This window comes from Ixodes scapularis, unplaced genomic scaffold (genome assembly GCF_016920785.2).
Source record: "Ixodes scapularis isolate PalLabHiFi unplaced genomic scaffold, ASM1692078v2 PGA_scaffold2__306_contigs__length_199485367, whole genome shotgun sequence".
Lineage (NCBI taxonomy): Eukaryota > Metazoa > Arthropoda > Arachnida > Ixodida > Ixodidae > Ixodes > Ixodes scapularis.
Window position 1 is genome coordinate 4,792,432 of NW_024609857.1, and position 27,013 is coordinate 4,819,444.

Genomic DNA, 27,013 nt, shown 5'->3' on the forward strand with positions numbered 1-27,013 from the left:
CCTCACAGTCAGGGATATGTGCCAACTCGCTCAACTCCAACCGGTCATCGCCCCATCCTACGGCAAAGGGAAGGGAGACTGAGGAAAGCCGCGCCTGTATATAAACATTTCTCAAGTACCTCTTATTCGATTTCTAAATCTCTACCTATGCAGTTAGTGAGAGTCTTTGGAACTTGCTCAGCAGGCGGTCCATGCCTTCTGCCGTGCTTCGGCCGCGTGCTCGAGGTGCACGAGGCGCCGAAGCCTTGTCGGAAGTACACGAAACTCCCGCTGGAGGCCTCACAACTGTCCCCGCTGTTCTCAGCTGGTTAGAACATTTTATTTACAACAGTGGTGTCGTGCCTAGAACAAAACCAAAAACCGAAAACGTGCTTGACGCTCCCTATTTGAGGGCTCTGTGTAGAGCGCTTGCTCGGAAGGAGCTCGCATTATTAGGCTGCTAAGACCGGCAATCTTGATGGTGTGCAATGCGCGTTTTAAAAGAACCGTGGAAGCTCGCCGTCAGCTTGCGCTCAGCAGTCGCGCCCACAGCTGTAGCCGCCAGTGAATACTATAGGAAATATCTCGCGCATTTCAGTTACTTATGTAGTGGCTGGCCAATGAACGCCACTAAAATGTCCTATAGATTTATTTCGGTTCTTCCCCGCTTCTGTGTACATTGTGACGGGAATGTGTGCCCAACTAACGAAATCAAAGGTTGCATACAAATGTAATATTCCCGCAACGCTAAGGTTATGCCAAAACCTTTTTGGGAAGTGGACGGTTCGAGGTGTTTTGGGCGGCGCGCGCGCACCGCGAGCGCTGGCCTCTCGCCTGAAAGCCTGTCGTGGCAGCCCAAGGCCTCCCCCCGATTGGTGAATCCAGGCAGCTCGGGCTAGCTTGCGTCAACATCACCGCCAGCGCGTCTTGTCACGACCACGCTAGCAGACGGCCACGCCAAAGCTCTCTTATGCTCCGACGTCGAGCGTAGCAAACGCCGCGTAGCGCAGCGCACACTGATGTTGATAATTGGTCGCAGATATCGACTTCCTGCTCGTCGGCCAATCAAAGGCCCACGCTCTGCGCTGCATTCGCTACGCTCGACGTCGGAGTATACGAGAGCCTTTACTCTGGTCGAGCTTTAGCGTGGGCGGGGATCGAGCAGGGGCTGCGCAGGCCTTGCCTTTAGGTGGTCGCTCGTCGATCCACGCAACGTGCGGTTTCGCACGAGAACCTACGAAACAATGATTTCAAAGAAGCTCAATTGTCTTCCCCGACCACAGTATAATTTCGTAATATTCTACCCACTGTTTTACTTCCTCATTGGACCGATTAACCGATTTTAACGATCACCTACGATTGGGTTAAAATTATTTGTCGGAGCGCAGCAGAAACAGTTCCACCAGCGGCTCTGCCTTGAGTGCTCATCGGAGCGCGCTATTCTCGAGAGCTACGCACACACGACCATGTACTCGGGCGACGACGTCCATCTTTTTTATTCGAGGCGGCCCAGCGTCCGGCAAGGTGCGAGGCCAGCGGGGTTCCTCCTTCAGAAACAGAGTCTCGCCTCACTTTACGGAAGTTTGTGCAGAAAGGACGAGGCTCTCGAAGACCGTCCCGAGGATCGGAGAACGGCGCTGTATCGCGCGCTTCGACGCTGCGTGGCGACGGGCGGATGATCTGGGAGCGCTTCGTAGAAGATGCGCCGCCGCGAAGACCGGGACGCTCCGGGACTAGTAGTCTGGTTAATGTGCCTGCTTGGAGTGGTTCAACGGTCAGTGCTTGGCGTCCTTGGCGGTGGCGTTGCGCCGCTCGATTCCGGGGTGGGAGGACCTGCGAAGAGCAAGGGGTGAGCCGCTCACGCGTGGCGCCGTTCTGGGCCGCCCAGACTCCCCCGCAGAGGCACGTCGCTCATTCTTGTGCAGCTGCGCCCGACTGCCGAAGCGCGCCTTTCCTTCGGGAAACCTGATTGATCGGTGTCCGAGGAAGTCGGATCTCTGACTGGCGAGACATTGTGTTCCCGCTCATGCCACGTACGTAGCGGAGTAGCCCCGAGACTGACCCATGCCTGACGGGAGCCGGCGAGAGTCGGAAATCAACCAAAACGGACGCGTGTCTGCGAGCGACGGTCGTGCGAAAGAGGCTCGTCGTCCTGCCGGTCTCCTGTCGTCGGCTGGGCGCTGCGCCCGAGGACTGCTGGGATTCAGGGCGCGTCTCGCGTGTCCGGTGTTACGGATATCCACGGGTTAAGATGGAAGCTAGCTCGGCCCAGCTGCCCATTCATATTAGCCGCAATGGCGAAGAAAGACAAGGACAAAAAAGTTGGAGACACGCAAAAGGACGAATCAGGCGACGGTTGTTTGCGAAGGTCCTTTCGGCCTTTACCTAAGAGGGGACTGGACGTGGATCTGAATTGTTAGATCCTGCATTATTTTTTGTTACGGCTGAGAGGTCATAACAAAATGACGGACGACGTATGGGGTGGGCCTTGCAGTGAACCTGCGAAGGGTTTTCTCTCTGTCTGAGTCTCGTTACCCCTTCCTAACCCCCTCACGAAGTTCAGCATGCGAGCTTTGGCCAGCCATCCACCTCTCTGCTGTGCTTTCCGGTGGGGAAGAATTGGCGCTTCCGAATGTTCTAAAGAAGGTCTCGATGATGAAGCGACGCGACTGCTGAACTTTCTTTTAAGAACTATTTCAATCCCCACCCCGGCTTGTTTCGATCTGGATGAGCATCGTACCGGCATGCGGTCGGGTAGCACTACTGTGTGGTGCAGGTTAAAGACCCCAGGCTAGCGGTTGTACTACACTGGCTAAATTTCTCATCGACAGCTGAGAGACAAGTCGCCAGTTGAGGCAGACTAACTTCAGGCTGTATAAACAGACACACACAAACACACGCGCGCACACACACACGCGCACCATTTTAAGAACTATTACAAAATATAAATCAAGTGAGCGCCTTAAAACGCCGGGGTTAGAAACCTTTTTAGCGCACCTCTAAGGCAGCACGAGGCGCGGACAGAGGCTGTTTAGAACTTAATATTGACTCGAGCTTCTTTTATATATTTATTTATTTATTTTTGCTGAGCAAAAGAACAAGTTAAAAAAAATAAAGCTAAGACAAAGATCATTAGCCGGCCATTTTTCTACAAATTTTGCCTTGCTTGTAGAGCAGTTGTGGGACCTTGTTCTTAGGGGCATCGCTCTGCGACATGTCGCGAGCGCAGTCTTCGTCACTGGCAAAAAAGTTGGCGCAGCGCGTATCTGTGGCGGCTCTAATAGACGGGAATGTTTGATGCGGCTGTGCATTGGAAATGCGCAGGTGGTTATCGGAGTCTTTCCTCCCTGTTTAGCGCTCTCGTGAAATATATTGCTTGGTGCAGCTGTACCCTTTCCAGAAACTCCTCATTGAATTCAACCACTGTCTCTAGACAGGCGTGCGGAAGGCGCAGTCTGGTCGCAGCTCCGAGGACGCGCGAACTCACCCTGATGAGTCCCAGGGCTTCCAGCCCTCGTCCTGAGACTTCCATCCCTGGTCCTGGGGCTTCCAGGGCCCGGAGGACTCCCAGCCCTGGCTTGGCTCCCAGCCGGACTGCGGCTTCCAGCCGTCCTTGTAGACCGGTGGTTGCCAGCCGGAGGAGCCTTGCCACTCCTCCTTGGACGGGTCCTGCCACACGACCTTGTAGTGGTGGTCGTGGTGGTCGTCGTGGTCGTGGTGGTCGTGGTCCTCCTTGGGCACATGCACCTCCTTGATCACCTTGATGGTCTTGATGATCGGGATGGTCTTGTACACCGGGATGATCTTGTACACCGGGATCTCCTTGTACACGTGCTTCACGCTGCGAGAAAAGCGCTTTACTGTTCCACTCCAGAGAACGGCAGACTACTGTCCTCCATTCAGGGGTGAACATTCGTATAGGCGAGATGAACGGACTGGTTAAAATATTCGAACGCTAATGCGGAAGGATGCCAATCAAAGCACCTGAAAGGGGGACGCTGTTAGTTCGAAGTAGGCTGGGGCGAAAATTGAGAGACGAAGAGGAAATGCAAACTACATAAACGCAGCTTTTTTTTTTTCTTTTTTTTACAGCAATAGGTGGTTGCCAACATAAACGGCTTTATATTTTATGTTTTAGAACATGAAGCGTTTACTCGAAGGACTGGTTGGCCGAGGAAAAAAAGTTTCATTATTTCTCATCTATTTCGGCACGAGGCCGAAATAGATGAGCCTCACAAAGCCCGAACAAAACGATAAACGCGGCAGGACTTGCCAACTTACCGCCGAGGAAGCCCCTGAAACTCGTGCTTTAAAAGCAGCCACAAGGAACGTACATGACGAAGCACCCTTTACGGGAGGGGAGCCTGTCTTACACTTGATTTAGCAGCTAGACTCCGTCATGTTTTTCCCAAAACTTGCATCTCCATGCTAGTCGGTGTCAAAAGGATCACGCAAGAAGCACGAAGCAGCATTTTTTGCTAGGACCTTTAATCCACAACCACAGGCTTGAAGTGTTCATATGGGGTCATTAGCGCGGGTTGAGGGTGTTAGCGATTCGTCGAGTAGGCCGCCAGGTGCGGCGGAGAAGTAATCCGCGGTTGGCAAACACGAAAAAAAGACGCAAGATGGTGCCGGCTTGATCGGCCAAATATTTTATCGTCTTTAGAATAAACCAGTTTCTTTATGAATGTTCGATTATATTACTCTGAAATTTTTAACATTCAGAAGTGGGATCACAGCTGAACTTTCCCGGAGCAGTGGTTGCTGCGACAGCCACGTTCACGCCGACGAACGTGAGTCTTCTTCACGGGCGGTGGTGCGCCTCCATTGTTTCCGCTACCGAGGAGAGAGCGTTCAGTGTTTCCGTTGACGAGAAAGCACGGCCATGGCCGCAGACCGTGAACTCATGCGAACCCTAGCGACCGTTGCCGAGCAGCTTGCCAACGTGCAGTTGAGAACGTCGCAACCGGGCTTCGCATCGGTGACCGCGATGCCGGACTTGACGGCGTAAACTTCCGCCTTCTCTGGCTCGTCGGCGGCAGCGGGCGCCATGAGGGAGAGTGCGCGAGACTGGGTATCTCCTGTCAACACGGTGGCGGCGCAGGCTGGGTGGAGCGATGGAATAACGCTCGCTGTTGCGTCATCGAAGGGCAGCGGAACGGCTCTCAAGTGGCATCGAGCGTCCGGGAAGCGACTGGAAACTTGGTCGCAATGGTCACAAGAACTACAGAAGATATTCCCCGATGACGACAGTTAGGGATGCCGCGAACGTTTTTCGAATCGAAGTTTCGGTGATCGAATCAAGCGGTTCGAAAGGTTCGGAAACATTTCGATTTTTCAAATTTTCCATATCGTAAAATTCGACGGAAGTCGAATTTTCGAACTTGTTAAGCTAAGAGCCAGTCCTGTTCTACGTGTGCCTTCTTTTTGTCCTTGTCAAATTTGCGCTATTTTAATCATGTCTAGTAAGAAGTTCGATGCTTTTCGAACCGTCGAACTTATTACGCTAAAAAATCGAGCCTTTTCGAACTTTCTAACTTATCACGCTGCAAATATCGATGCTTGTCGAACTTCCGAACTTGACTGACCAAAAACTTCGATGATTTTCGAATTTTCGACCTTATCGCACTATAAAGTTCGAAGTTTTTCGAACTTTCGATTTTTTCTATGCTAAGGAATTCAACATTTTTCGAACTTTCGAACTTATTTATCGAGAGAATTCGAAAAGTTTCGAACTTTCGATTCCTGAAAAGTCCGAAGCTCGACGAACTTCGACCTTTTAGGGTAAAAGTTCGACGTTCGTCGAACTTCGAAAGACCGGCGGACGGTTTCATTTTAATTGAAGTAGTGAGGTACATTCGTAATTTTTTTTCTCGAACTTTTACACGTGGTGCTGCGTTCCTTACGAAAGACAATGCCGTTTATTTCAATGTTCTGGCATATTTAGTTTTAAAGAAATAAATTCCCGAAGGGGCGAGGAAGAACGACGGGTTTTTGACGATTATCGCTTGTGCCAGATTTGAAGCGCGCTGTAGCCGAAGCTATTTATGGTAGAGATGTTAAACTTTTTAAGAATGATCTATGTATAGCCTAGGTAAGTGTCGTCTTAAGATGTGATTATTGTTATTCGAGATAAGTTTCGAAGAAATGTCCAAACATATATCTATGGGTAGTTATGCCCTAAACTTGGTATTTATTTTCGTCTAAGTTGTGTGATGTATCGCATTTAAATTAAAGGGATACTGAACCAAAGAATTTAGTGCCCATAATAAGTGGCGCACGTTCTTTCCACCAGCCAGCAGCCGCCGGTGTGCGCGAGCACACGCAACAAAAATGACGTCACAGACCTCCATTCGCGGTTGAGATGACAGTGAAATGTATGGGGCTTCGGACTAAAGTAGAATAAAGACAGGCTTTTCATCTCTACAAGTGAAAGCTACGTGCTTGTTAGACCAATTCATCGCTTACTTTTACAACAGGCACCACTGTGTAGATGAAAAACTTGTCTTTATTCTCCTTTGGTCCAAAGCCCATACATTTCACTGTCATCTCAACCACGAATGGAGGTCTGTGACGTCATTTTTGTTGCGTGTGCTCGCGCACACCGGCGGCTGCTGGCTCGTGGAAAGAACGTGCGCCACTTATTATGGACACCAAATTCCTTGGTTCAGTATCCCTTTAACACCACAGACAGTACATATCATTGCCATCTGCAGAATACAAAATAATGTATTTATTGTTTTTTCTCGTTAAGGAATAAATTAACTCATGGGAGAAGATTTCTAATATTGTTCAAGTTCAGTACGTCATTAAAAGAAAATTTTTTTTTCGCTTCACGTTCCTGGGACGTGTTTTTTTTTTAGCCTGTACACATTTTGGTAGGAGAAACTTGTTTCAAAGTTCTGAACCTCTGAATATGCAAGGCGAATTCTTGATAATTTCTTTTTCCAACTTTTTATCCCCGCATTTATTAATATTGGCACAGGTATTTAGGTCGAAAAGACATAGCTTTGAACTTCCGAACCACTAAGCATGTGACGAGTAGTGCCTTCTGACAAAGAGTTTCTAACAATGACTATCTGCGCGATCTTTTATGCAGTGAAGAGCAACAATTCCAGATTAAAGTAAGCTCGACCACGCCCTCTTTCCCCGTATTGTTTTCTTTAGAGGGACCATGAAGGCAATTTAATTTTTTTTTTTTTTTTAATACGGTGTTTTCGGAAGCATTGGGGTCCTGGCATGCCATACAATGTTTTCTAGAACGTTGCGACTCTTATTTCTGTACCTGCAAATAAATTTGCGAAACCGAAACAAACATTCAGATTTCTTCCCTTTTTCGCCTCTGGAAAGAGAAGTGACGTCAGGGAGCACTGTCGGCATCGGTAGGATTTAGTGCACACTCAGTGTGGTTCCCGTGGTTCGCTCTAGTGCACGGCGGTCTGTGAAGAAAACCTCGAAGAAATGGACGTCAACGCCGCGCTTTCCTCAGACGCGGGAACTTCATGTTTTTACCCAGACTCCGGCTGACGCGAAGGTGCTGCTCAAAGTCTTCCGGTCGGAAATGCAACGAACAAATCCTGACACCGCTGTCCACAGCTCTACGCAAGACGACGGCGCGCAACCAAATGCTGCGCATTGCTGCATCGGTCGGCAGTTTATGCAAACTAACGTCGCCCGATCGACCACCGCACGTCTTTAGCCGACCTTTCGCGCAACCTACTACTGCACATAAACGCGGCATGATTGGCGAGACACCAGTTCGCAAAGCGAACACGAGACGACGCACGAAACCAAAACCAAGAGTCCGCCGCCCCCGGCGCTCGTACCTCTTTTTCTTTTTTTTTTTTGTCCATGGTTGCTCGATGCTTCTTACGCGCCCAAGGTAGCAGTGCGGGATGCGTTCAACCAGTGACAAACGGAGGGTTACGCCTTCAAAATAATGCTTTTATACACGGTATGAAACCTATTAATTCCCAACTACAACTTCAAAAGATTATCCAACGTTCAAGTAAAAATTTTTTCATCACATCTCACCACCGAAATTGAAACCAAGAGCGCGTCTATCGTTTGAACCAATCGCCAGACGAGGAGCCCGTTGTCGTCACGCTTCGGCGCACTTTAGTTCACCTTTCTGCCGCCGCCTCGGTGGGGTCTCGGGCATCGTTCCCGGCGCTATTATTACCGCGCCTGTTTGCTCGATTGGTGCGGCACCCAAACTTCTGTTCGGGCTAGAACTTGGTCAACAGTATCTGATACGTGCCTGACATCCATTTCAATCGTCGAATAAAACTTCGAAACTGCCTTCATGGTCCCTTTAACAGTCCGAAATATCTGGAAGAGGGGAAGGAAGGCTGAAGCCCCCCGCCCCTTCCCCCTTTCCCCCCCCTCCCCCTCTTGCCCCCCGTTTTTCCTCCTCCGACGCGACTTGTATGGTAGAACGCTCCTCGACCTTGAGCTGTGTCCGCTTCTGTGCTTTTTGCGAGGCGATTCCTCCGTCCTAGAAAATAAACCTCCAGGACAATTACAAACTTAAAGGGACCATGAAATGTCCTTTTTACTTTTTCCAGATAACTTTTTTATTAAACCGTCAATGTTCACTGAATGCCGAACAGGCATCCATTTTCGTCTCGGTTTATTAACTTCTACACAAAAAATTAATGAAATATCGACTTTTTCTTTCTCTCCAACTGACCGCAAAACAAGCCGTGACGTAGGCTGTTTCCGGAACCGGAAGTTCTCTCGGCAGTAGGAGAATGGGAGCGTTAGCGGCTTAGCGGCGACGAGTTGGGGTGCGCCGGTAGGTTTTACTGCGCTGATGTCACCGACGTATTTTCTGAATCGGCGCCTCTCATCGCCACATCGCAGCTGAGCGAAATTCAATGAGATATGTTGCGCTACAGCGACAGCATGGGACTAGTCTCATACGCCGGTATGCCTGTTGGGAAGTGCAGCGAGTCTTCCTGTGAGGACTCCAGAAGTCAACCCAACTGTCATTGTTGGTAAAAGGTGTCAGTCGTTTGCAAAGCGACGTTGATGGAAACAAATTGCCGCGGCGTTTTTCGCGGTCTCAGAGATGCAGGAGCGAGCCGACGTTAAAAAAGATGCGTTTGAACTGCGAGTGTCAGCAAGAGCCACGTAAATACCTGTTCACACTCGGAGCGGACGTGCGCGTTTGATGGAAGTGCTGTATTCGCGCTGTTGGTAAGCGCTTCGGGACCGATCTTTTACGATTGCAACTCGATACTGACGCGACACTCGGCAAAGAAAGGTTGGACCGGCATTGCACGTATACATCCCACGAACTGTTATAGCCCGACAGTGACGTGCAGTCTGTCAGAATAAAAATGGCATACCAATAACAAAGTGTACATACCGTGTTACGAAGGTAATCCATACGGCGTTTATTTCAGCTCTATATCACACAAAACAAGAAGATAGAATCGACGAGAGTCCCTTTTCGACGAGTGTTCGTCAACACTGCCTCGGAAAACAAGGGGAAGAGATTGACCTCACCTCTTAATCTAAAATTGAGATCAGCGATCAAACTATAATACGGGAAGGGTCCACAAGGGTAGCGCGGGCATATTCCATTCAGCACGCCAGCCGGTCGTAGGCAGACGGTCTTGCGACGAAGCAACGCTGCGCCGAGTCGGAGTGCCTGCTAGGCCTATATTCTGAGCAGCTCGCTTCGTCGGAGTCGGTGGATTCGTGGCTATTGTCGCTTTTCTCGGGTGTTTGTGGATCCAGCGTTCTTGTTCGTCGTGGTCTGTTTTAAGTGCTTTTTTTCTTGCTGCCTGAAGTCGGCACGCGCGAGAAGAACACGTAGAAAAATAAACGTTCGTCGGTCGTCGCAACCCAAGTAACTGAAGTCGGCCCTGCCCTACTGCGCACGCGCAGTAGTTGCTTCGTTTACCACACGATAGATGGCGCTTGGCTCTCAGCCTTATCAAATTTCGCAATTTTCGCCACACATCTTTAATTATGCTACAGAATGTGGATCTGAATATTATTTAACAAAACTTTTAGGAAACATTCGCCGGCTATTTATTGTTTACGATCGCGGTGCTGGTGAGGTAGGCTCTTGCCCAATAGGCGACGTGGATTCGGCTGACGTGCCCCGTTTCCGCGGATGCATCGTAGTGAAAAGGCGAAGGAAAGAAGGCGCAAAAGAATCCAGTTTTCTTTTAAAAGTTCTATAGCAAATAATTTTTTTTGGCTCCCTATTTTTGTGTTTTTGTGTTTCTTTTCACACCTTTTACGCCGTGCGGTGGATGAAATTCGATTTTAGAATCATTTCATGGTCCCTTTAACTTACTATATGCCAGCGTCACTCGGGCGGCGTTCGATCGGATTACTACCAGCGTACAAGGGGTGGCCAGCTAGTTTGCCAGGTCGCTTCAAGGTTTTTCTGAGCCTCAACCTCCTGCTCGCCCCTGGCCGTTTCGAACTGGATGAGTCTCGTAAAACAGTGTGTTCGTGTGATCACTACTGCGTGATGCAGCTTAAAGCCCCCCCCCCCCCCCCCCCCCCCCGCTTCCCCGGGCTGGCAGTCACAATTACTGATCTATGGTCACACGTCAGTCCGCACTGGCAAATATTCCAGCACATCCGGGACACTCGTCGTCTCATTTGATTGCCTGACCAACTTCGCAGAGCCTAGATATCACACCCTAACTTTTCTAAACTTGATTTCGTGAAAACCAGTGAGTCGTGAAAACGTTATTTGAAACTTAAACTGTCTAGGAACTTGAAAACCGGACTTCGAACTTCGAAAACTTGAACTTGAAAGAAACTCAAAATCTTCAAAGTTTTTTTTTTTTTTTTTTTAGCGTTCAAAGAGAATCGAAACCTTCGAACTTTTCGAACTTTATGCAGAAATAAGCTCGAAATCTTCGATTTGTTCGAACTTCATGTTTATAAAAATACGAAGCGGTCGAAGTTTTCGATTTTATTTCCAAAGAATTTCAAAGTCTTCGAATTTTTCGAACTTCAGATCCCAAGAAATTCAAATTTTTCGAATATCTCGAATTTCAAGTGAGGAAAGGTCGAAATCTTCGAATTTTTCGAACCTCAAGTAAAAAAAAATATTCAAAATATTGGAACCCGAAATTTTAGAAACCGTGAAAGCTTCGAACTTTTCGAATTCGAAACTCCACTGTCATCGGAAGTTGCGGAATTTTCTATTTCGAACCTCGGTCGGTACGAAAATATCGAAATTTTTCGAAATCGAACCTTAGTTCGCTTCGCAAATATCGAAACCTTTTGAAACCGAACCTAGGGTGGTTCGCGACATCCCTAACGACAATAAACCCCTCGCACTCTACGAGAGCATGCTCCGGCTGACAAAGGGACAGCGTGAGTCCGTCGCTGATTATTATTATTATTATTTTTTTTTTTTTTTTGACAAGAGCTTCATCTGCTCGAAGTGTGACAAGTGTGACGTCAAGGAAATGAGTTCACAATGGCGCAATCTTACAATTGCGGGACTTCGGAACGTGAACCACGCTGCGATCCTGCGACTTCAAGCAGCGACTTTCTTAACGTCTTTGGACCTCCTGGAGTCTGCTAAGAACCTGGAGTCAAAAGATGCCACCTTCCAAAGTTCCCATGGAAGCAGCCGTGTAACAAATCAACGCGGAGCAAGGTTCGTGTCAGCATCGGCAGCGGTACAGACGAAGCCGAAAGTGGCTGTCAAGACTGAAGGACCAAGGTGCTTCGAATGTCGCAAGTATGGGCATATCGTAAAAGATTGCCCCACGATCACTAGTGAAAAGGCTCCGGAGAGCGGAAAGGCTCAGCGCAATACGTCGCGTCTCCGGCTACCAGCGTGCAAGCTGAGGTGAAGTACTATCAACGAGAAAGGCTACAGCGCACTTGTGGACCCTGAGAGCTCCGTGGGTACCATTAGAGCGTCTGACACAATGGGATGTTGCTCCAACTTTGAAGCAGATGACCTGGACCTTCACGGATTCGGCCATAACCCTGCCAAAGGCCTCTCTAAATTTTGTGCAGTGATCGAAATGGATGGCCTAAGGGGTGAAGACGTCGAGCTTCATGTCGTCCCGGACACTGCGCAACACATACCAGTAATTATTGGACGAACGTAAACGGAGCTGCCCAACATAGCTGACCTCAAGGTTGATGACACCTTTCATATCATGGACAAAAAGGACGATATGTTCAAGGACCTCGAACTACTTGTGCAAGGACAGCGCATGAAGATGTCCGCTACAGAAGACGTCGCCCTCGAACCGCATTCTGTCAACTTCATTGTGGCCAGTGTCGACCTCGAGCGTGATGTTGACGTCATTTTACAACAAAAGGACTCTATCACCGGCAGCCTGCTTCACGTCACGAACACCGAGATCACCGTACCTGTGGCGAACAGTATTAACACAGTCCAGGTGCCGAAGGAGCAAGCCTAGTGCGTGTGGAGGAGGTGGACATATACGAATGCAATCCCCTAAACGAGGTGGGCACTTTCGACCCAGGGTTGTGGAACTTCACTCCAATTGACGAAAGCGAGGTTACCATTGGCGGCAGTGTGACTGCATAGCTGAACGTCAAGCCCTCATCCAGGTGCTCAACGAGCACGGAGTCTGCTTTAGACGAGCTCGGTTGTGCGAACCTCGTTGAAATAGACATTGCCCTGAAAGGGGAAGCTCAGCAGTCCACTCCAAGCCCTATAGAACGAGCAAACAAAAACGTGCTAGACGAAGACATGGTCGGCCAATTGCTAAGCAGAAGACAATGACGACGCTACGGGAAACGAGGACGTTTCCATAGTCAGTACGGCCGAGTGTCAGCGATCCGTCTAGAAGACCGCCAGGTTCGGCGGAGAACTAATCCTCGGTTGGCAACCACGGAAAAGAGACGCAAGATGGCGCCGGCTTGATCGGCAAGAAGTTTTATCGTCTTTAAAATGAAGCAGTTTGTTTATGAACGTTTGATGATATCACTTCAAAATCTTTAACATGGGTAAATGAACCTTAGCCTGCCAAGATGCACAGCACGGATGGTGCTAAGTGAACCCGGTGAAATCTTTCTGCGGTCGCCAGTGAATTCTTGATATTGGCGAGGTGCGCTACCAAAAACGTAGTTGTTGTCGACCTTCCGCGATTGGCCAAAAGCTCACTATGATGGCATTTTAAATATGATATATGCCACGTTTATTAATGGAGATAACATGAATGCCAGACTGTCAGCTTTGACGGCTTAAAGACGCGATGACTCCAAGGGTTCGCCGTGCTTTTTAGAGCCATGGTTTAATGCGCGGCCCGCGGGCGCTTTCTGTGCGCCCCGCAGACGTGATACTCCGAGATGTGGCCAAGACGGCAACCAGTACGATGGCGCCAGATATTGAAAACCTGTCTGCCAGATATTGAAAACCCGCGCAGTTCCTAATAAACATTTTTTGGCCCGCGTCATTTTTGGGTTGCGCACCCTAGACTGTCGCTAGTCATTGATAATCCTGGTCGTGACGTCAAAAACCAAAAGAACATATCTCGTGGCCAATAGTCTTCGAGAAGATGACGGAGAAATCCTTCGGCTGTCCTAGACTAGTCGTTCTCGAAAGGAGGTCTGCGAAGGCATTCGGTACGCGGTACGCCTTATTAGTCAAGCCTGGCAATAAAAGTTGTATTTATTCAGATTGAGAAGGAACGTCTACATTTCCGAGTGAGTTTTCTCGTGTGTATGTCGATCAGAGGGGTCTAGCCCTTAGTTATATCGATTAAATAAATCTTTATCATAATTAAGCTATACCTTTCCCTTCCCCTCACCACGAACGGGGTCTCCCATCATCTCCGGTGGCGTCACGTGAAAGTGTACGTGTGAGGTCACACGTGAGCGTTGCGGGTTGTTCCCGCGCGAGGTCATGTGGCGCGACGTCACACGTGGCAGTGACGTCCTGACCCTATCGACCAATCGGGATTTTCCGGCCCCGCCGACGCCGGAGTTTCTGCGACACGAGCTCCCGAACACCCTCGCGTTAAAATGAACGGGGAACACCGAAGAGCACCAACGATGTCATCGAAAGCGGAGTTTTGTGGGTTCTATAGTCGACGTTTCGTCCTCAGCCTCATTCGGTTTCCCGCTGTATTTCAACCAGCGTGTTTGTGCACGAAAGTGCGCGTGCGCGGAAACCCTTTTTCGGGCGAGAGAAGCCTGTTTCCCAGTCAATGCCTCGGCATGAGAGCCGAGTTGATGGTAGAACCCGAAACTCGCTGGCCGTCGCTGGGACTGAGGTCGGCCTGTCGGCTAAACCGCCGTTCACTCACTTGCAACCGGGTAGGACCGAGAAAGATGAAGGCTCGTTCACACATTTACTATTGAGTACGACCCAGAGAGACAAGACCAGTTTTTAAGCCTCTTACGACGTCTTAGGACCAGCTCCGCAGCAGCGCACCCGGTCCTAAGACGTCGCAAGAGGCTTAAAATCCGGTCGTGTCTCTCTCGGTTGTACTCGGTTGCAGATGTGTGAACGAGTCTCAAGACCGGTTTTTAAACCTTTTGCGATGGCGTAGGACCTGCTCCGCAGCAGCGCATCCGGCTCTCCGCCGTAGCAAGAGGTCTAAAAACCGGTACTGTCTCTCGGTCGTACTCGGTTGCAAGTGTGTGAACGGCGCTTATGTGTTCAGTGGAACCCCCGAATCCCGCCTCGCAGACGCGTCGTGCGCAATGGAAGCGTCGGCCCTTCGACAGCCTTTTTACTGCGTCTCTCGAGAGCGTTCACGGTGGCCCGTCGGCCCACGGTTCTCGGCCGGGAAATTGAAGGCCTACTCACGGCTTGATGAAGATGCTCTTGCTGATGGTGAGCCAGGGGATGATGTGGCCAGCCTCGGAAACGCAGGCCACGAGGCAGGACGCCGCCAGCAGCGCGAAGTGAGACTTCATCCTGGGGGATGAGGGCCCCATCAGCTCGCATGGCTCGGCCAACACCTCGCGCCGTCCGAGAGGCCCGCACGGGTTAGGCACGACTGCTGCCTAGATTTCTCAACGAGCCTCACTCGTGGCCACCAGCGCGTTGGGATCTTGCAAGTTGCAGGTGGCCCACTGGGAGGTGTTCTATTAAGCATCGTTTTTTTTTTTTTTATTTTTTTTTTATGTTTCCTCCTTCCGCCGTGTTTGTGGCGCATGCAACGGTCTGAAAACCTGTCTTGTCGTAGCCCAGGTTCCCTATTTGCTGAATTCGGTCTTCGCTTTCTGTCGAGTTGAACGAAGGAATCGAAAGTGTTCGGAAGGTTCGCCGGAAACGATTAGCCTACGATTATGCGCACGTATCGGCGCCGTAACGGGATCGGATACCGGGCGTCGTGCGTCGAAAAAACGGCAACAGGAAGGTCAATCGCGTACGCGAGGTCTGTCCGCTTTAGCGAGATACGACGCCTCATTCGAGGAAGGAAAGCGACACGCTCGGCTGCCTGCCGGGCCTCGGCGAACGTGCAGCCAGAGTCTCGCACGTGCCAGCTGAAGATGCGCCGTCGTGAGCTCCGTGGAAAGTTGGTCGCGGCCGACTCATCGGTGCGGCGTTCGCCTGACCTACATCTGCTCGCTCGCTCGTCCTGGGACTCTTGAACTTGGGGGCGACCCATATCGAGACCCCCAGGATTCCTGCGACGCGCTCTCGGACGCTGCTGCCGAGTTGCCTGGACCCGGAACACCAATTATCGATCTTCGTTTGATCAGCCAATGAGACGACCGGTCATGCAGTCCCAGGTCGCCCTTATCGTTGACTACCATACCGACAGTAAAGTCTAGGCTGCCTTTTTGTGCTCTTTGCTTAGGGTGTATCCTTTGTAGTACCCGATGCCGACAGCACGCGTTCGCGGGAAAAAATACGAAGAAATCGCCGCAAACAAAATGCCGCCATATAGCAATGCCAGTGCCCAGGGCAAATGCAAAGAGACGCTCTTTCACGCGCTCGAGAACAAAAACGAAAAATAAGCGCTCGGAACAAAATGGCCCTAAGCAAAGCGCACATGAAGGCACCCTACTATGGTGCCTGTAACGCGTGTCCGACTGGTGTCTTTACGGCGTTCAAAAACACTGGTCCCCACATTTCCGCCTGGTGACGTCATGCAAGTGTCACGCTGTCGCCCGTCGCGATCCTGGCGGTGTTCCAGCAGCGGCGCTGGATGTGACGGACGCCTGTTCTACTGCAGGTCGCTCACCAGAGTGGCTGTCCACGGAAGCTTCGGCAGACAGAAGTTGAGACGCCGCGAACCCGAGGGTCGCACTCGCGTTCGTTCGCGCTTTTCACCAGCATTTCTACGATCAACCGCCAGGATCGCGACCTCCGACAGCATGACACCCCGGCTCTTACGACGTCATTCGTTGCCGGGACCACTTTTGATGCATGGGCGGGTTGCAACTGTGAACACGCCAGTCGGGGACGCGCTCCAGGCACCTTAACCCTATCATGGCGAGACGACGTCCCAGGAACACTGGAGGGAAACGCGGGTCACTACGAAAGCGATCGGGAAAATTAGACAAACGAGAGAAATCACGAAAGAAACAATGCAGTCCCGAGCGAGACCAAAGAACTCGAGCCACTCCTCTTCATTAAAGCGACCTGCGAGGGTCTACTGAGCATGACGTTTCGCGCGCTTAGCCTCACAAAGAATATTTTGGGGTCTTTATCGAGATCGTGATTGCCACTATTTTTTGTCCGACATGATTGAGTTCGCCCGTCGAGGCTACATCGATCTTTCCCGGTTTTCAAAGAAAAAACGATCCTATTTAAACCTAGTTTCCTAGAAGAAGTGTGTTGGGGTGAGAAGCAACGACTATAATTCGGGCAAACGAGCGTCTTTTTCTCCGCTGGCCAAGCAAGGTCCATGACGACGGTTTTTCGGGTCTGGCGCCACCGCGCACAGAAACAGCCTCGAGACATTTCTTCCCCCTCGTGTCAGTCTCCCGGGACGAATGGAATGGCAGGGGCAGAGTTTTGGGCGCCAGGAACCTTGGAGGCCATGCTCCGGCATCTGCGACGTCATTTGTTGCCACATGGGGACCACGTTTGATGAATGGGTGGGACAGGATGTTAAACGCACCACCAGTCGGAGACGAGGCGGCTTCCTCGCGTCTCCGACTGGTGTATTTACCGCGTCCTAAAATGTGGTCTCTCGATTTCCGCCTGCTGATGCCCGAGATGTCACCGATGGTGGTCTGTCACAGCAGCGGAGTCACTTTATCTCCGCTGCTGTTCTGTTGCGCTTTTCAGCTTGACAGTCATCGGAAGCAAACGAGCTTCGGGACGGCGCGACGACAGCGACACTGGCGTTACTCGTATTTTTTGCCCCCACTTGTAGCACCAGCCGCCAAGATGTCGACATCCGAGAACATATGACACGCTGTGACTTCGGAACTGGCCAGATAGGACGGCAAACAGACCAGTCCAAGACGCGCCAGGGAGCCCAGGCTATAGGGAGGTATTTTGGCCAACCTCGACGTTCGACTGGTTAAGCTTCCAACTTTTCGCACAATTCTATGCGGCACTATTGAACAGCCTTTATACGGTTGTGCAATTTAAATGCGAGAAAATTATTATCAACGTTTACGCCTTCGGCGGGTGGCACCAGCTCGTTGCCGATTTCCGCGCACGCGCTTAATAGTCCCACTTCAGTCTAAATTGCGTCGAAATGACGTCTTCGATAAAAGGCTCGGCGTCAATGTAACTTCTGTGGAAAGAATTCATAAACAAAAGCGTGATAAAGTAGAGAGGCTAGTAATCGTAAAGTTTTACGACTTGAATGAGAAAGATGACATCGTAAAAATACTGTCGAAAACTTAAACAATGAAGTTCAGTCTCACCAGCGACTACGCAAGCGAAACTGTGGAACCTAGAAGAGTGCCGCGTTAAACATTGCCGCGTCTACATTGTAACTGCATTGTCTAACCTTCTTCCGGAACCAAAAAAAGGGACATTTCGCATTTAAAAAAGAACCTATCAAGCAATCAACTCGAGGGAGGAAACCCCACTTCCCTCCTGAATAGTTTTGACGCTTCTCGTCTGTAGCACTGTGGAAGCCATGCTTGCCCTGACAATGTAGCACAAAACAGTTGACGCCGAGTATAGTACACAAAGAGTGACGCCATTTTCGACACCGAGGAACACTGTAACTACGTTCTCTAACCTTCTTTTGGAACCAAAAAAAAAAAAAAAAAAAGAGAAAGGAACGGTTTCGAGGAACGCTTACCCGTTAAGCGAAATATAAAAACCGGAGCCGGAAATAACCGCAACGAAAGGGGTCCATATCACATGAGCGAATGACGTTTTAGCGAACAGCGACATTTGAACGAATTGACGTTTTAGCGGATGACGGGGGCGGGCGTTAACCCATCCGCCGCGCTGCGCTTACGCCGCTTCGCGGCGACAGTCTGCGGCGGCTCATTGCAAAAACGTGAACCCATTTGTCCCACCCGAAAACGCCGCTTCGCGGCGTCCGACTCTTCGCTAGTAATCCGGTGAAACGTGGGCGTTCGCTAAAACGTCATTCGATCAAGTGAGTGCCTCCCCTTGGCGACAGCTACGTAGAGCAGCTCGGCTAGCTCAGTGCTTGGTGAGCGTGTGGTGCAGTGTCCGGCGGGAACGTACCCTGTTGGTGGCCCTGGCCTCGGCGCTCCGTGGCTATCCGTACGGCGTCATCTGAGTCACGTCCGTGGTCACGTCTCGTGCAACGGCGACCTCGGCCGACAGCAGCGTGCCGTGCGTCTGCTCTGTCGACGCCCCTCCGAGAGGAGTGCTCTCTTCCTCCTCGCTCTCGTTTTGGGCAACTGACGCGGCCGACCCCTTGGTCGGGAGGCCGGCCGGTGCCTGCCCGAGTCTCGACGTCCTTCGCTGGGACAGCGCGCCTTGGTCGGCGGCCGTCGGGGCGGACGTCTCCTCGGATTCCCGACGCGGAGGGCGAGGGATGACCGCTCTGACCCGATCAAGGGGCGTAGCACGACGGTCGGAAACTCTCTTCCAGGTTCTGGTCGTAGTCGCTTCCGTGAAACCGCCTCTTCCGTGCTTCGAAGCGGGGTCCGAATCTGTCCAAACAGTCTAGCCGCTCGAGTCTTCGGAAGGGAGGAAGTGCGCGTGTTGGGTCGTTCTTCAAAATGACCAGGGCACGCACGAGCGCGCAAAAAGATCGGGAGTACCTTATGACGCTCGATGGTGCTGTTGTGGCGGCGCCCCAACACGCAACATCACCTCTCCTCGCGTCCACTTTTGGTAGCCAGCTCTCTGGAGCACGAGAAACGTGGCCACGACCTGCTTGCGCAGACGAGCCGTATTGTGCGAGATTGCTCAGCTCTTTTCGTTCCGGGGGCTAGGCGCGTTGTTTTTATTTCCCCGTAGGACTAAGAGAGAGTCTGTTACCGAAACGAGTTTAAAATGGGTCTCCCGGTGGCAGGCAGCGCACCATCGAACGCGGTGAGTGGTATTATCTACCAGTGCGTGCGAAAGACTCACGGCGAGGCGGCGAGGGCGCCGAGGACGCCTTCTGCTCGCACGTGCGCGATGTGCCGGCCGAGGCAGCCGAGCGATCCGTCGGATCGGGATGTGAGCGGAAGAGCGACCCGGACCAGCGACTCGCAGATGGGGGTCGTCCGAGGACTCGGAAGAGACATCTTGGATTCGTCAGCTGGACGCTCTTCCAGCGCGCAGGGCGAGGGAGGCCGCTCCCGCGGGGGCGTTGCCCTGCGCTCGCGGCGAGGAAGTCGGAGCCTAGCGCGACGGAGCGCGAACAGCTCTCGCTTTCAGAGCGGAAAAAGAAAGCCGGCACATGGATGCGAGGCGGCTGGCTCGTGGCCGGCCTCCATTTTCAGCTTACCGGCCAAGTCAGCGAGCGCAAGCCGAAGGAGTCCTGTCCCAGTATCGAGACACCCCGGCGAGTTCCTGGGCGTTCGAAATCTGTGGACGCGCGGGAGTCGGAACGTCCCGCAAGGAACTCCTTCGCCACAAGGGACCGTCGAGAAGTGCCTTACGGTGTCCAGCTGACGTGACACCGTTTGTCCCGGTCGTCCAAGTGGTGCGGCGACCAGGAAGAGTCCCGGGGCAGCTAAGTGGCGACCCCGGGCTAATTGACGCCCTCGTTCGGCGATTGTTCTTCGGACCCGGTCGCCCGAGACGGCGCCGCGGGACTTTCTCGTGCGGGGCACCCACTGCTCTCCTTCGTCCGGATTGCTCGACACGCGCTGGCCAAGGAACACGGAGGCAAGCATCGGCTGCCTATAGTTCGCGCTTTCTGGCGCACATTACTGCCGGTATTCTGCGACCCGAGTCGGCATGCCTAAAGCTGTCTCACGCCTATAGAAAAAAAAAAAAATAAGGTCGAGTTACATTGTTGACACATAGGCTGTACTGAATCTCGGTTGCAGTACGCCTTGCCTCGTGGGAGGTGCAAGTTTCCGGAGAGGGATGTCCTTTCTTCCACGCAAGCGGGCGAGGCGAGCAACCGCGGCTAAGCGGCACGTTGAGTTCACGCTGCGGGTTCAAAATCGCTTTTGGTTCGGACGACATTTTGCCAGCGTGCATTGGCATAATCTCTACTGCGTGACGCACGCCAGTGATGTGGTTTAGAAGATGGAACCTGCCAGAACATTGTTTCCGAGGGGTTGCAAGTCGCCCCATCGCGAGGCAGCCAGTGTGAGGTTTCCGTAGGAACGAAGGCATTCTGACAGGATGGAAGGCGAGCTGGCGGCCGTCATTTGTGGCGCTCGTCACACGTCTTGGGAAATAAGAGCCGTCGATTGGCAGCGGTGCGGCGACGCCACCGTGACATCCCCGATGATGAATGGGCCGTTCGAGACGTCGAGGCTGGCTGTCGAGCGAGTCGGTGAGGCGCCATTTGCGCCTTGCCTACGCTAGAACGCTCCGCGGGGCGTCTCCGTACTTACTTCGGCCATATCCCGGTAGCCAGCAGAATCGAAAACGGGGAGAGAAAAAGAGCCCCGTCGTGTGTTCGTATTCTTTCGTCTGGCGCGTTAATTCTTTTCTAAATTACCCGAGCCCCAAGGAGCTCTCTGGCGTCTAAAGCAAAAGCCGAGAACAAATGGGATCTTGCACGCGCGTTCGTCAACGCCTTATTTTGGTTATCTACTGGTAATCTTTTGTTAGGGGAAGGCGAGCGACGCGTCGACGATACGTTTCCAGCGTTCTCCTTGTTGACGGGTAGTTTAGCGATATCGTGAGCGGCTTTGCGGACGACTTTTTCTTCTTTCGGATTGGAGGAGTGTGACGCGCGAGAACTTGTTCGTTCTACTGCAGGGCATCGGTCCCTCGGTGGACATGAGGCGGTTTTGGAGCGACGCTCTTTTTGGACAGCGCGCTCGAAGCGCTTTTCGATCGCTCCGTGGACGGGCGAGGCGATAGACGCATCAATCCGTCGCGTTCTGGGAACCTGTGAGCGCAGATAGGAGCGCGTACGGACTTTCCACGGATTCCCACGACGGATAACGTATGCCGCGATGAAAGTTTTCGAATATTCCGCGTCAGTGGATACGTGGACTCACGAGGCATTGCCCTGGGATGCGAAGCAATCGCTCGCGGCGCTTGCGTCACGCTGTCGTGAGAAAGGCGTGCACGGTGTGTCCTCCGGGCGGCACAAAGCCCGGCATTGAGCCGCGGTCGGGAGGCCGGAAGGAGGGCGCACTCACCTGGTCCGGAAGGAAGACGTCTGGTGCGAAAGTGACCGGGACGGCGGCTCTTGTCGACTCCTGATGTGTGTCAGCGGGGGTTTTCCGCCGATGGCCCCGTTGGCTCCGCGACGCCCCGATCCCATTGGTCAGGGCATCGTGGACGTTCGGGCAAAGACCCCGGCGCCTGCGCACTGCACCTGGCACAACCCACATCCAGGGTTCGTTCTGGTTGCGGCGCGCACCGAGAGGGCGTCCGCTCAGGTCGCCACGCTGACCTCCCGTCGGGGTCTCTGCCCCGGGCGGCACCCGGTCTCGTCCCGCCGCTTTCTTCTGCGCGGACACGTCTTCTCGCGCATGGCTTCCAAGCTCGTCTCGTACGAGAGCTTCGACAAAGTGACACGGCGAGACCGTCGTCCCGCAACGCTCTGCGGAACCTGTGCAGGAGAGCGGCGTGCACTACCAGCGTCTTCGCTGCCGGGAACGGAGGCCCGAAAACGCTCGACGAAAACTCCCCTTCCCTGTCCTTATTTTTCCGAGACCCTCATTTGGGCGAATTTCCCGACTCGAAGAATATCGAGAAAAGCTCATCGCGCGCGAGTACTTCATGGTAGCAGATACTTAGCGTAACTTTGTACCCGCAAAATAATTTGAAAACCCACAGTTCGCAAAGTTGGTGCCATATGCAATATTGGGCCCGCAAAAATGAAGTGGTTTGCAGTATTTCCCATCGTAGGTCGATGCTTTGGTGCGTCCTTGAGCGCCGACCAGGCGCCGCAGGGAAACGACTCGTGGCTTGCACCAATTTCGCGACACACCTCCCGGACTATTACGGTTCTTTTGTCTTTCAGTCTCGATGCTGGACGGACATACACGGCGCATTCACGCAAGAGAGAGAAAAAAGCGACTAGTGTTTGTGAGTACTCGTGAACAAGAGTGATCGAGCTTTTCCCGAGAAAAATTTATCCTAAGAATGCTTTTTATCCACGAATAGGCTGAGGATTGTTTCAATAGTGTATTTCAGGGTGTGAGGGCCATAGTCACTTCTACGTACAATAACATTCTAACACGTAGCTTCCCCCCCGTAGGGTAAACGCAAATATTTTCCGAGATGTCCAGAATCGTCCAAAAATTCCCATTAATGATTCACTCTCCCTTTCGACTAGCGAGTGCCAGGTCTTTCATCACCGCAGCGTACAGAGTGCACCGATGATGCGGAATCTGTTATGAGGCTAGAAGCGTACAACTCAGATGGGACACCAGCTACACCCCTCAACGTTTCTTATTTAGATGCACATTTTCCAGTTAGTGCGAGTTACTGGGTCCGAAACTCGGTTACAATAATTTAAAAGCGGGCGAGGGATTAAGATAATTATCTATTAATACGTTAGCACATGTTGGTAAAATATAACGAAGGTTGTTTAACATATCCACAATTGATGAAGGGTAAGATGATCAATATGCGTATTCTCAGAGAGCGTGACACTCGGGGACAACTTCCGAAGAAGAGCGTGCGAGCACAGCTCGGATCAGCGCTCAATGTGCGCTGCTCACGGGTGCCCAGAGCTTTGCTTTCATTGTCAGGAAAAGCTTGTAGACGATCTGTATTTTGGTCCAATTCGAAACAATAACTTTCCTCATGTTCACTACGGCATTTTTGGATCGAAATAGCCACGCTTTTGGTGGTTTAATGTTCATATATCGGTAAATAATATGACTCCACGTTTATCATCTCACGGCGCCAGATTTGCCACGTCAAAAGAGCGCATCAGCATTTTCTGCCGGACAAAGCTCGGAACGCAGAAAAAAGAAAGCAAACACGAAAGCCAGTCCATTACCTGCTCTGTTTAACTTTCCTTCTGCCTTCTATGCGTTCTGAAGTCACAAGCTGTTGGACGAACGTCAACTTCGTCTTCAATTCCTGGATAATCTTACGCGTCAAGAGGCGGTGGAAGCGCCCCATATTTCCTGAGAGGTGTCTCCCCAGCCCTGCACGTTGAGATCTGGATGAGCATCGTACCGGCGTACGGTCGTATATCTAACCCGACTGCGTGGTGCACGTTCAAGGGCAACTCCGCCCAGTTCCGAAAATTTCGGGACAATGAGTGATTTCACAATAAAAGCACTAATTAAAGGAACTAGTCATTTGCTTCGTGAAAGATGGGATATGTATCGTTAAATCTTATATCAGACATGAAGAGAAATCGAAACCAAAGCTTTGGCTCCGTCTGGCAACAATAGCCTCGGGCCGCCCAAAACATGGCTATAACGTGGTACGAGATGTCACGTGATCCTCGACGGGCGGGATTGGGGCGGGCGTGCGCCAGGCCCAAGTGTCGTCTGCGCCGCACACTCCACCGCGTTTTGGTGTCTACGGCATTCGACGACGCCCGCAGAAGCTCGGCATCAGTCTGCGCAGGGAGTGTGAACGAAACTCCGAAAGACCAGAATCACGGGCGGTGAGACGACGACGCTGGTTGTGACGCGGGAGACGCTGGTAACGAAGAAATCTGCGGGAGAGGAGGGACGTCAACTGCCACGTGAACGTGACGTTTTGCGGCTCCCGCTGTGCGGGTTCCAAGTTGAATATATTGAACTTTTTCCGGTACCGGAGAGTCCCGGAGAGACGCTCGGCCAATCGGGGGAAAGTGGTCAACTCTCCTCACCCTCCTGGCAAACCTTGAGCAGGCTGGGGTAGGGGCGCTTGTCGCTTTTCGGGAACCCTACAAAAGGGCAGAGGGAGGCTTAAGAAGCAGTGGCTTTTGTTGTACTCGCGTCCTCGAAGCCTCTCAAAAATCACATAAACGGTTCTTTTTTCCCTCTCCCGCCCGTGATGTACATTTTTCTTTTTCCCGCTCAATCTTTCGGCCTACGGCGTCCCGGCGTGCTGTCTTTTCACTCATCGTGCATACACTTCCGCACGCTTCTGGGCTAAAACGGCAAACGGAAGTTATATAAAAAAGAAGAAAAGAAAGCAGGTTTTGCCTCCGTCGGCCCAAAGGGTCCCAAGAAGTGCGCTGCACGGGCGCGTTACGCTAATCACGTGAACACCGCTAAGCGCCGAGAGGAAACGCTGCTAACCCGTTACGCTCGCTCAGAGAAGTTTCATTTCATTTGTATTACCTTAAGGGCCTCTTGAGGAAGCCATTACGTAAGGGGGGTGTCATATTCAAGGCTCGAAAACAAGACAACAAAACACTACAAAAAAATGAAAGACGTTTACAACACACTAACGCCTAAGTAGAGCGCAGCTCTTGAGGAGGAGAAGGGTGCTGAGGGGAGGGTAGACCCCTCCTCCCTCCTCTCCCTCCTGCTCGTCCTCCTCCTCTCCTCCTCACCTCTTCTTCCCCCTCCTCCTCCCCCTCCTCCGCCTTCCCCGTCCTCCTCCTCCTCTTCACCCTCCCCTCCTCCTCCCGTCCCCCTCGTCCTCCTCTCCCTCCTCCTCCTCCCCGCGCGGTGCATCATGGGAAATGTCCCATAATGCAGCGCGCGGGACCCCCGTGACGTCACACGTGACGTCACGAGGGTCCCGCGCGGTGCATTATGGGACATTTCCCATGACGCACCGCGCGGTAACGCCGACGCCGACGGCGATGGCGACGCCGACGGCGATGGCGACGCCGACGCCGCTCAAGCCGGAAAGGCGGGCCAAAAAAAGAAAAAAATTCGAGAAAAAGTTTGGAAACATTATTATATAAACATTATTCGAGCATTTTAGAAATCAGCTGCAAAAAACATTTATGGTCACTGGTAGTTGCCAAGCTTGTGGGCAAGCCATGACAATCCGATATGCACAATGGAAGAGGTGAGTGTTGAATCTGTTAGTTCTCGAAAAAATGGGTTCAACTTTACGGGGGGTCGAAACGAGAGGAAATACGATGGGCCGGGGAAATTAAGGGTTCGGGAGACCACGGGTTATAGTACAATCTCTGCATGAAAGAGAGCCGATCTATTTTTCTACGAGTGTCGAGAGTTTGCAAGGATGTGGACTGCTTTAAAGAAGAGATGCTATTCCTAGTGTAGTTACGAAAAGGGGGCAATGGTGGGTGGATGTTAGTGGCTGTACCCTTTGTGACAGGCGGTAGCTTGCGCTACCCAGCCTAAGTCTACAAATACAAAAACATAATTCTTCCCGCCCTTCGAAGCCAATTTTTTCCCCCTAACACCAGGCAGTGCGGGATATCACCAGCATGACCTTCGGGGGATCGGGCAAAAAAAACCTAAAAACGTCACCTCCCGCCTCTTCCCCCCGTTGAGGGAGTCGCCAATTTTCCTCTAGTCAAACCTTGTCGGCGTTCCCCCAGCGCCGGACCGAGGGGGACACAGTTGAGACTTTGGGCCGGAGCCACGCGGGAGGGGGACGAGATTCTTGCAAATGTTTTCATATCGCATCATACATACTATTTTTAGTTCTCCTGCCGATGATTTGGTTAACCGAGTTCCACGTTTATTTCGCGTTTATTATCAGTTTTGTTACGTATTGTTCGAACTTCGAAGTTTCTTCCGATGGAGCTGCAAGCGCCGCGAGCAACCACCTCTGATAATGTAGTGATTGCGCAGGCGAGCTGGTGGATGTTAACCATTTTGTTCTTAGTCTTAGAGTGTATATAAGAAGGTGACCAAATAAACTTGTCTTTAGCTGTGTTAGAGACGTGTCCTCGACTGTTCATTTTTCTTCTACTTCGAAACTTTCCTCTTTTCCTGCCTCAGTCTCGGGCTAAGAACAAAATGGTCAACCACCTCTGGTTTCTTGGGTACCGCCAACGCGATCGGTGCACTGGGCGGTGCGCAGCGAAAGCAGCAGCCAGAGCCACGTAGTTCGAGAGCAGCTGCTCTTCGATTTCACGAACGCGAAAGTGGGCGTCCTCAGCTTTGGCTTCGAGCCTTTGCTGCTCGGCACGGTGCTTGGCGCGTAAATGAATGAAAGCGCTCATTAACCGTCGCACCCGTTTACCGTCCTCCGGTGCAAGGACCGACACTCGCGACTGTACAGGCGCCATTTCCTTTCGCTTTGGTCAGCTTCTGTCTTCGGCTTTGGCTTATTGCGGCTAGAGCGACTAGAGCGTCACCAACAAATGAATTACAGCGGAAACGCAAAAACACATAAAGTAATTAAAGATTTTTAGAATAGCGTACGCAATTTTAGCTCACTCTAGCGCTAAATTTAGCGGTTGTATTAGCACACGCGGCGCGAGAGAGTTTTATAATAGCGTTTCTCCGTCGCGACGCAAAAGCCCAAGCATCTCGCGCTTAAGACGCCACCAAGATACAGTCACGATTTTCATTTCACGCACGAAATGCTGTAACTTAAAAAAAAAAAAAAAAAAGTGTTTTGGTCCAGAGTACCATTTTAGATTTGTCTAAAGATGAGAATGCGACGCGAGCGGTTCACCGGTCGTGCCCGCTTGCGTCG

At 51.7% G+C, this 27,013-nt stretch overlaps 2 protein-coding genes across 2 annotated transcripts in view; one reads left to right on the forward strand and one right to left on the reverse strand.

Moving 5' to 3' along the window:
- LOC8025548 (rho GTPase-activating protein 18) overlaps positions 1-27,013 on the forward strand; it is a 362,823-nt gene that overhangs the window by 88,326 nt on the left and 247,484 nt on the right. The gene's annotated exons all lie outside the window — the stretch shown is intronic.
- On the reverse strand, positions 1,644-18,758 carry LOC8025541. The gene is made up of 4 exons (XM_029976142.4): positions 18,578-18,758; positions 14,765-14,875; positions 3,467-3,820; positions 1,644-1,812 (listed from the first exon to the last, which is right to left on the reverse strand). The coding sequence occupies exons 2-4, from the start codon at positions 14,872-14,874 to the stop codon at positions 1,755-1,757; spliced, it is 522 nt and encodes a 173-aa protein (XP_029832002.1). The 5' UTR covers position 14,875; positions 18,578-18,758; the 3' UTR covers positions 1,644-1,754.

What these genes read in the sequence shown, in the direction of transcription:
- LOC8025541 (XM_029976142.4), bottom strand. Translation starts at nt 14,874, where the DNA reads ATGAAGTCTCACTTCGCGCTGCTGGCGGCGTCCTGCCTCGTGGCCTGC. An exon ending in AAGAGCATCTTCATCAAGCC is followed by an intron (nt 3,821 to 14,764) that starts GTGAGTAGGCCT and finishes CTTTTCTCGCAG; the next exon opens with CGTGAAGCACGTGTACAAGG. An exon ending in AAGCCCTGGGACTCATCAGG is followed by an intron (nt 1,813 to 3,466) that starts GTGAGTTCGCGC and finishes TGCTCTTCGCAG; the next exon opens with GTCCTCCCACCCCGGAATCG.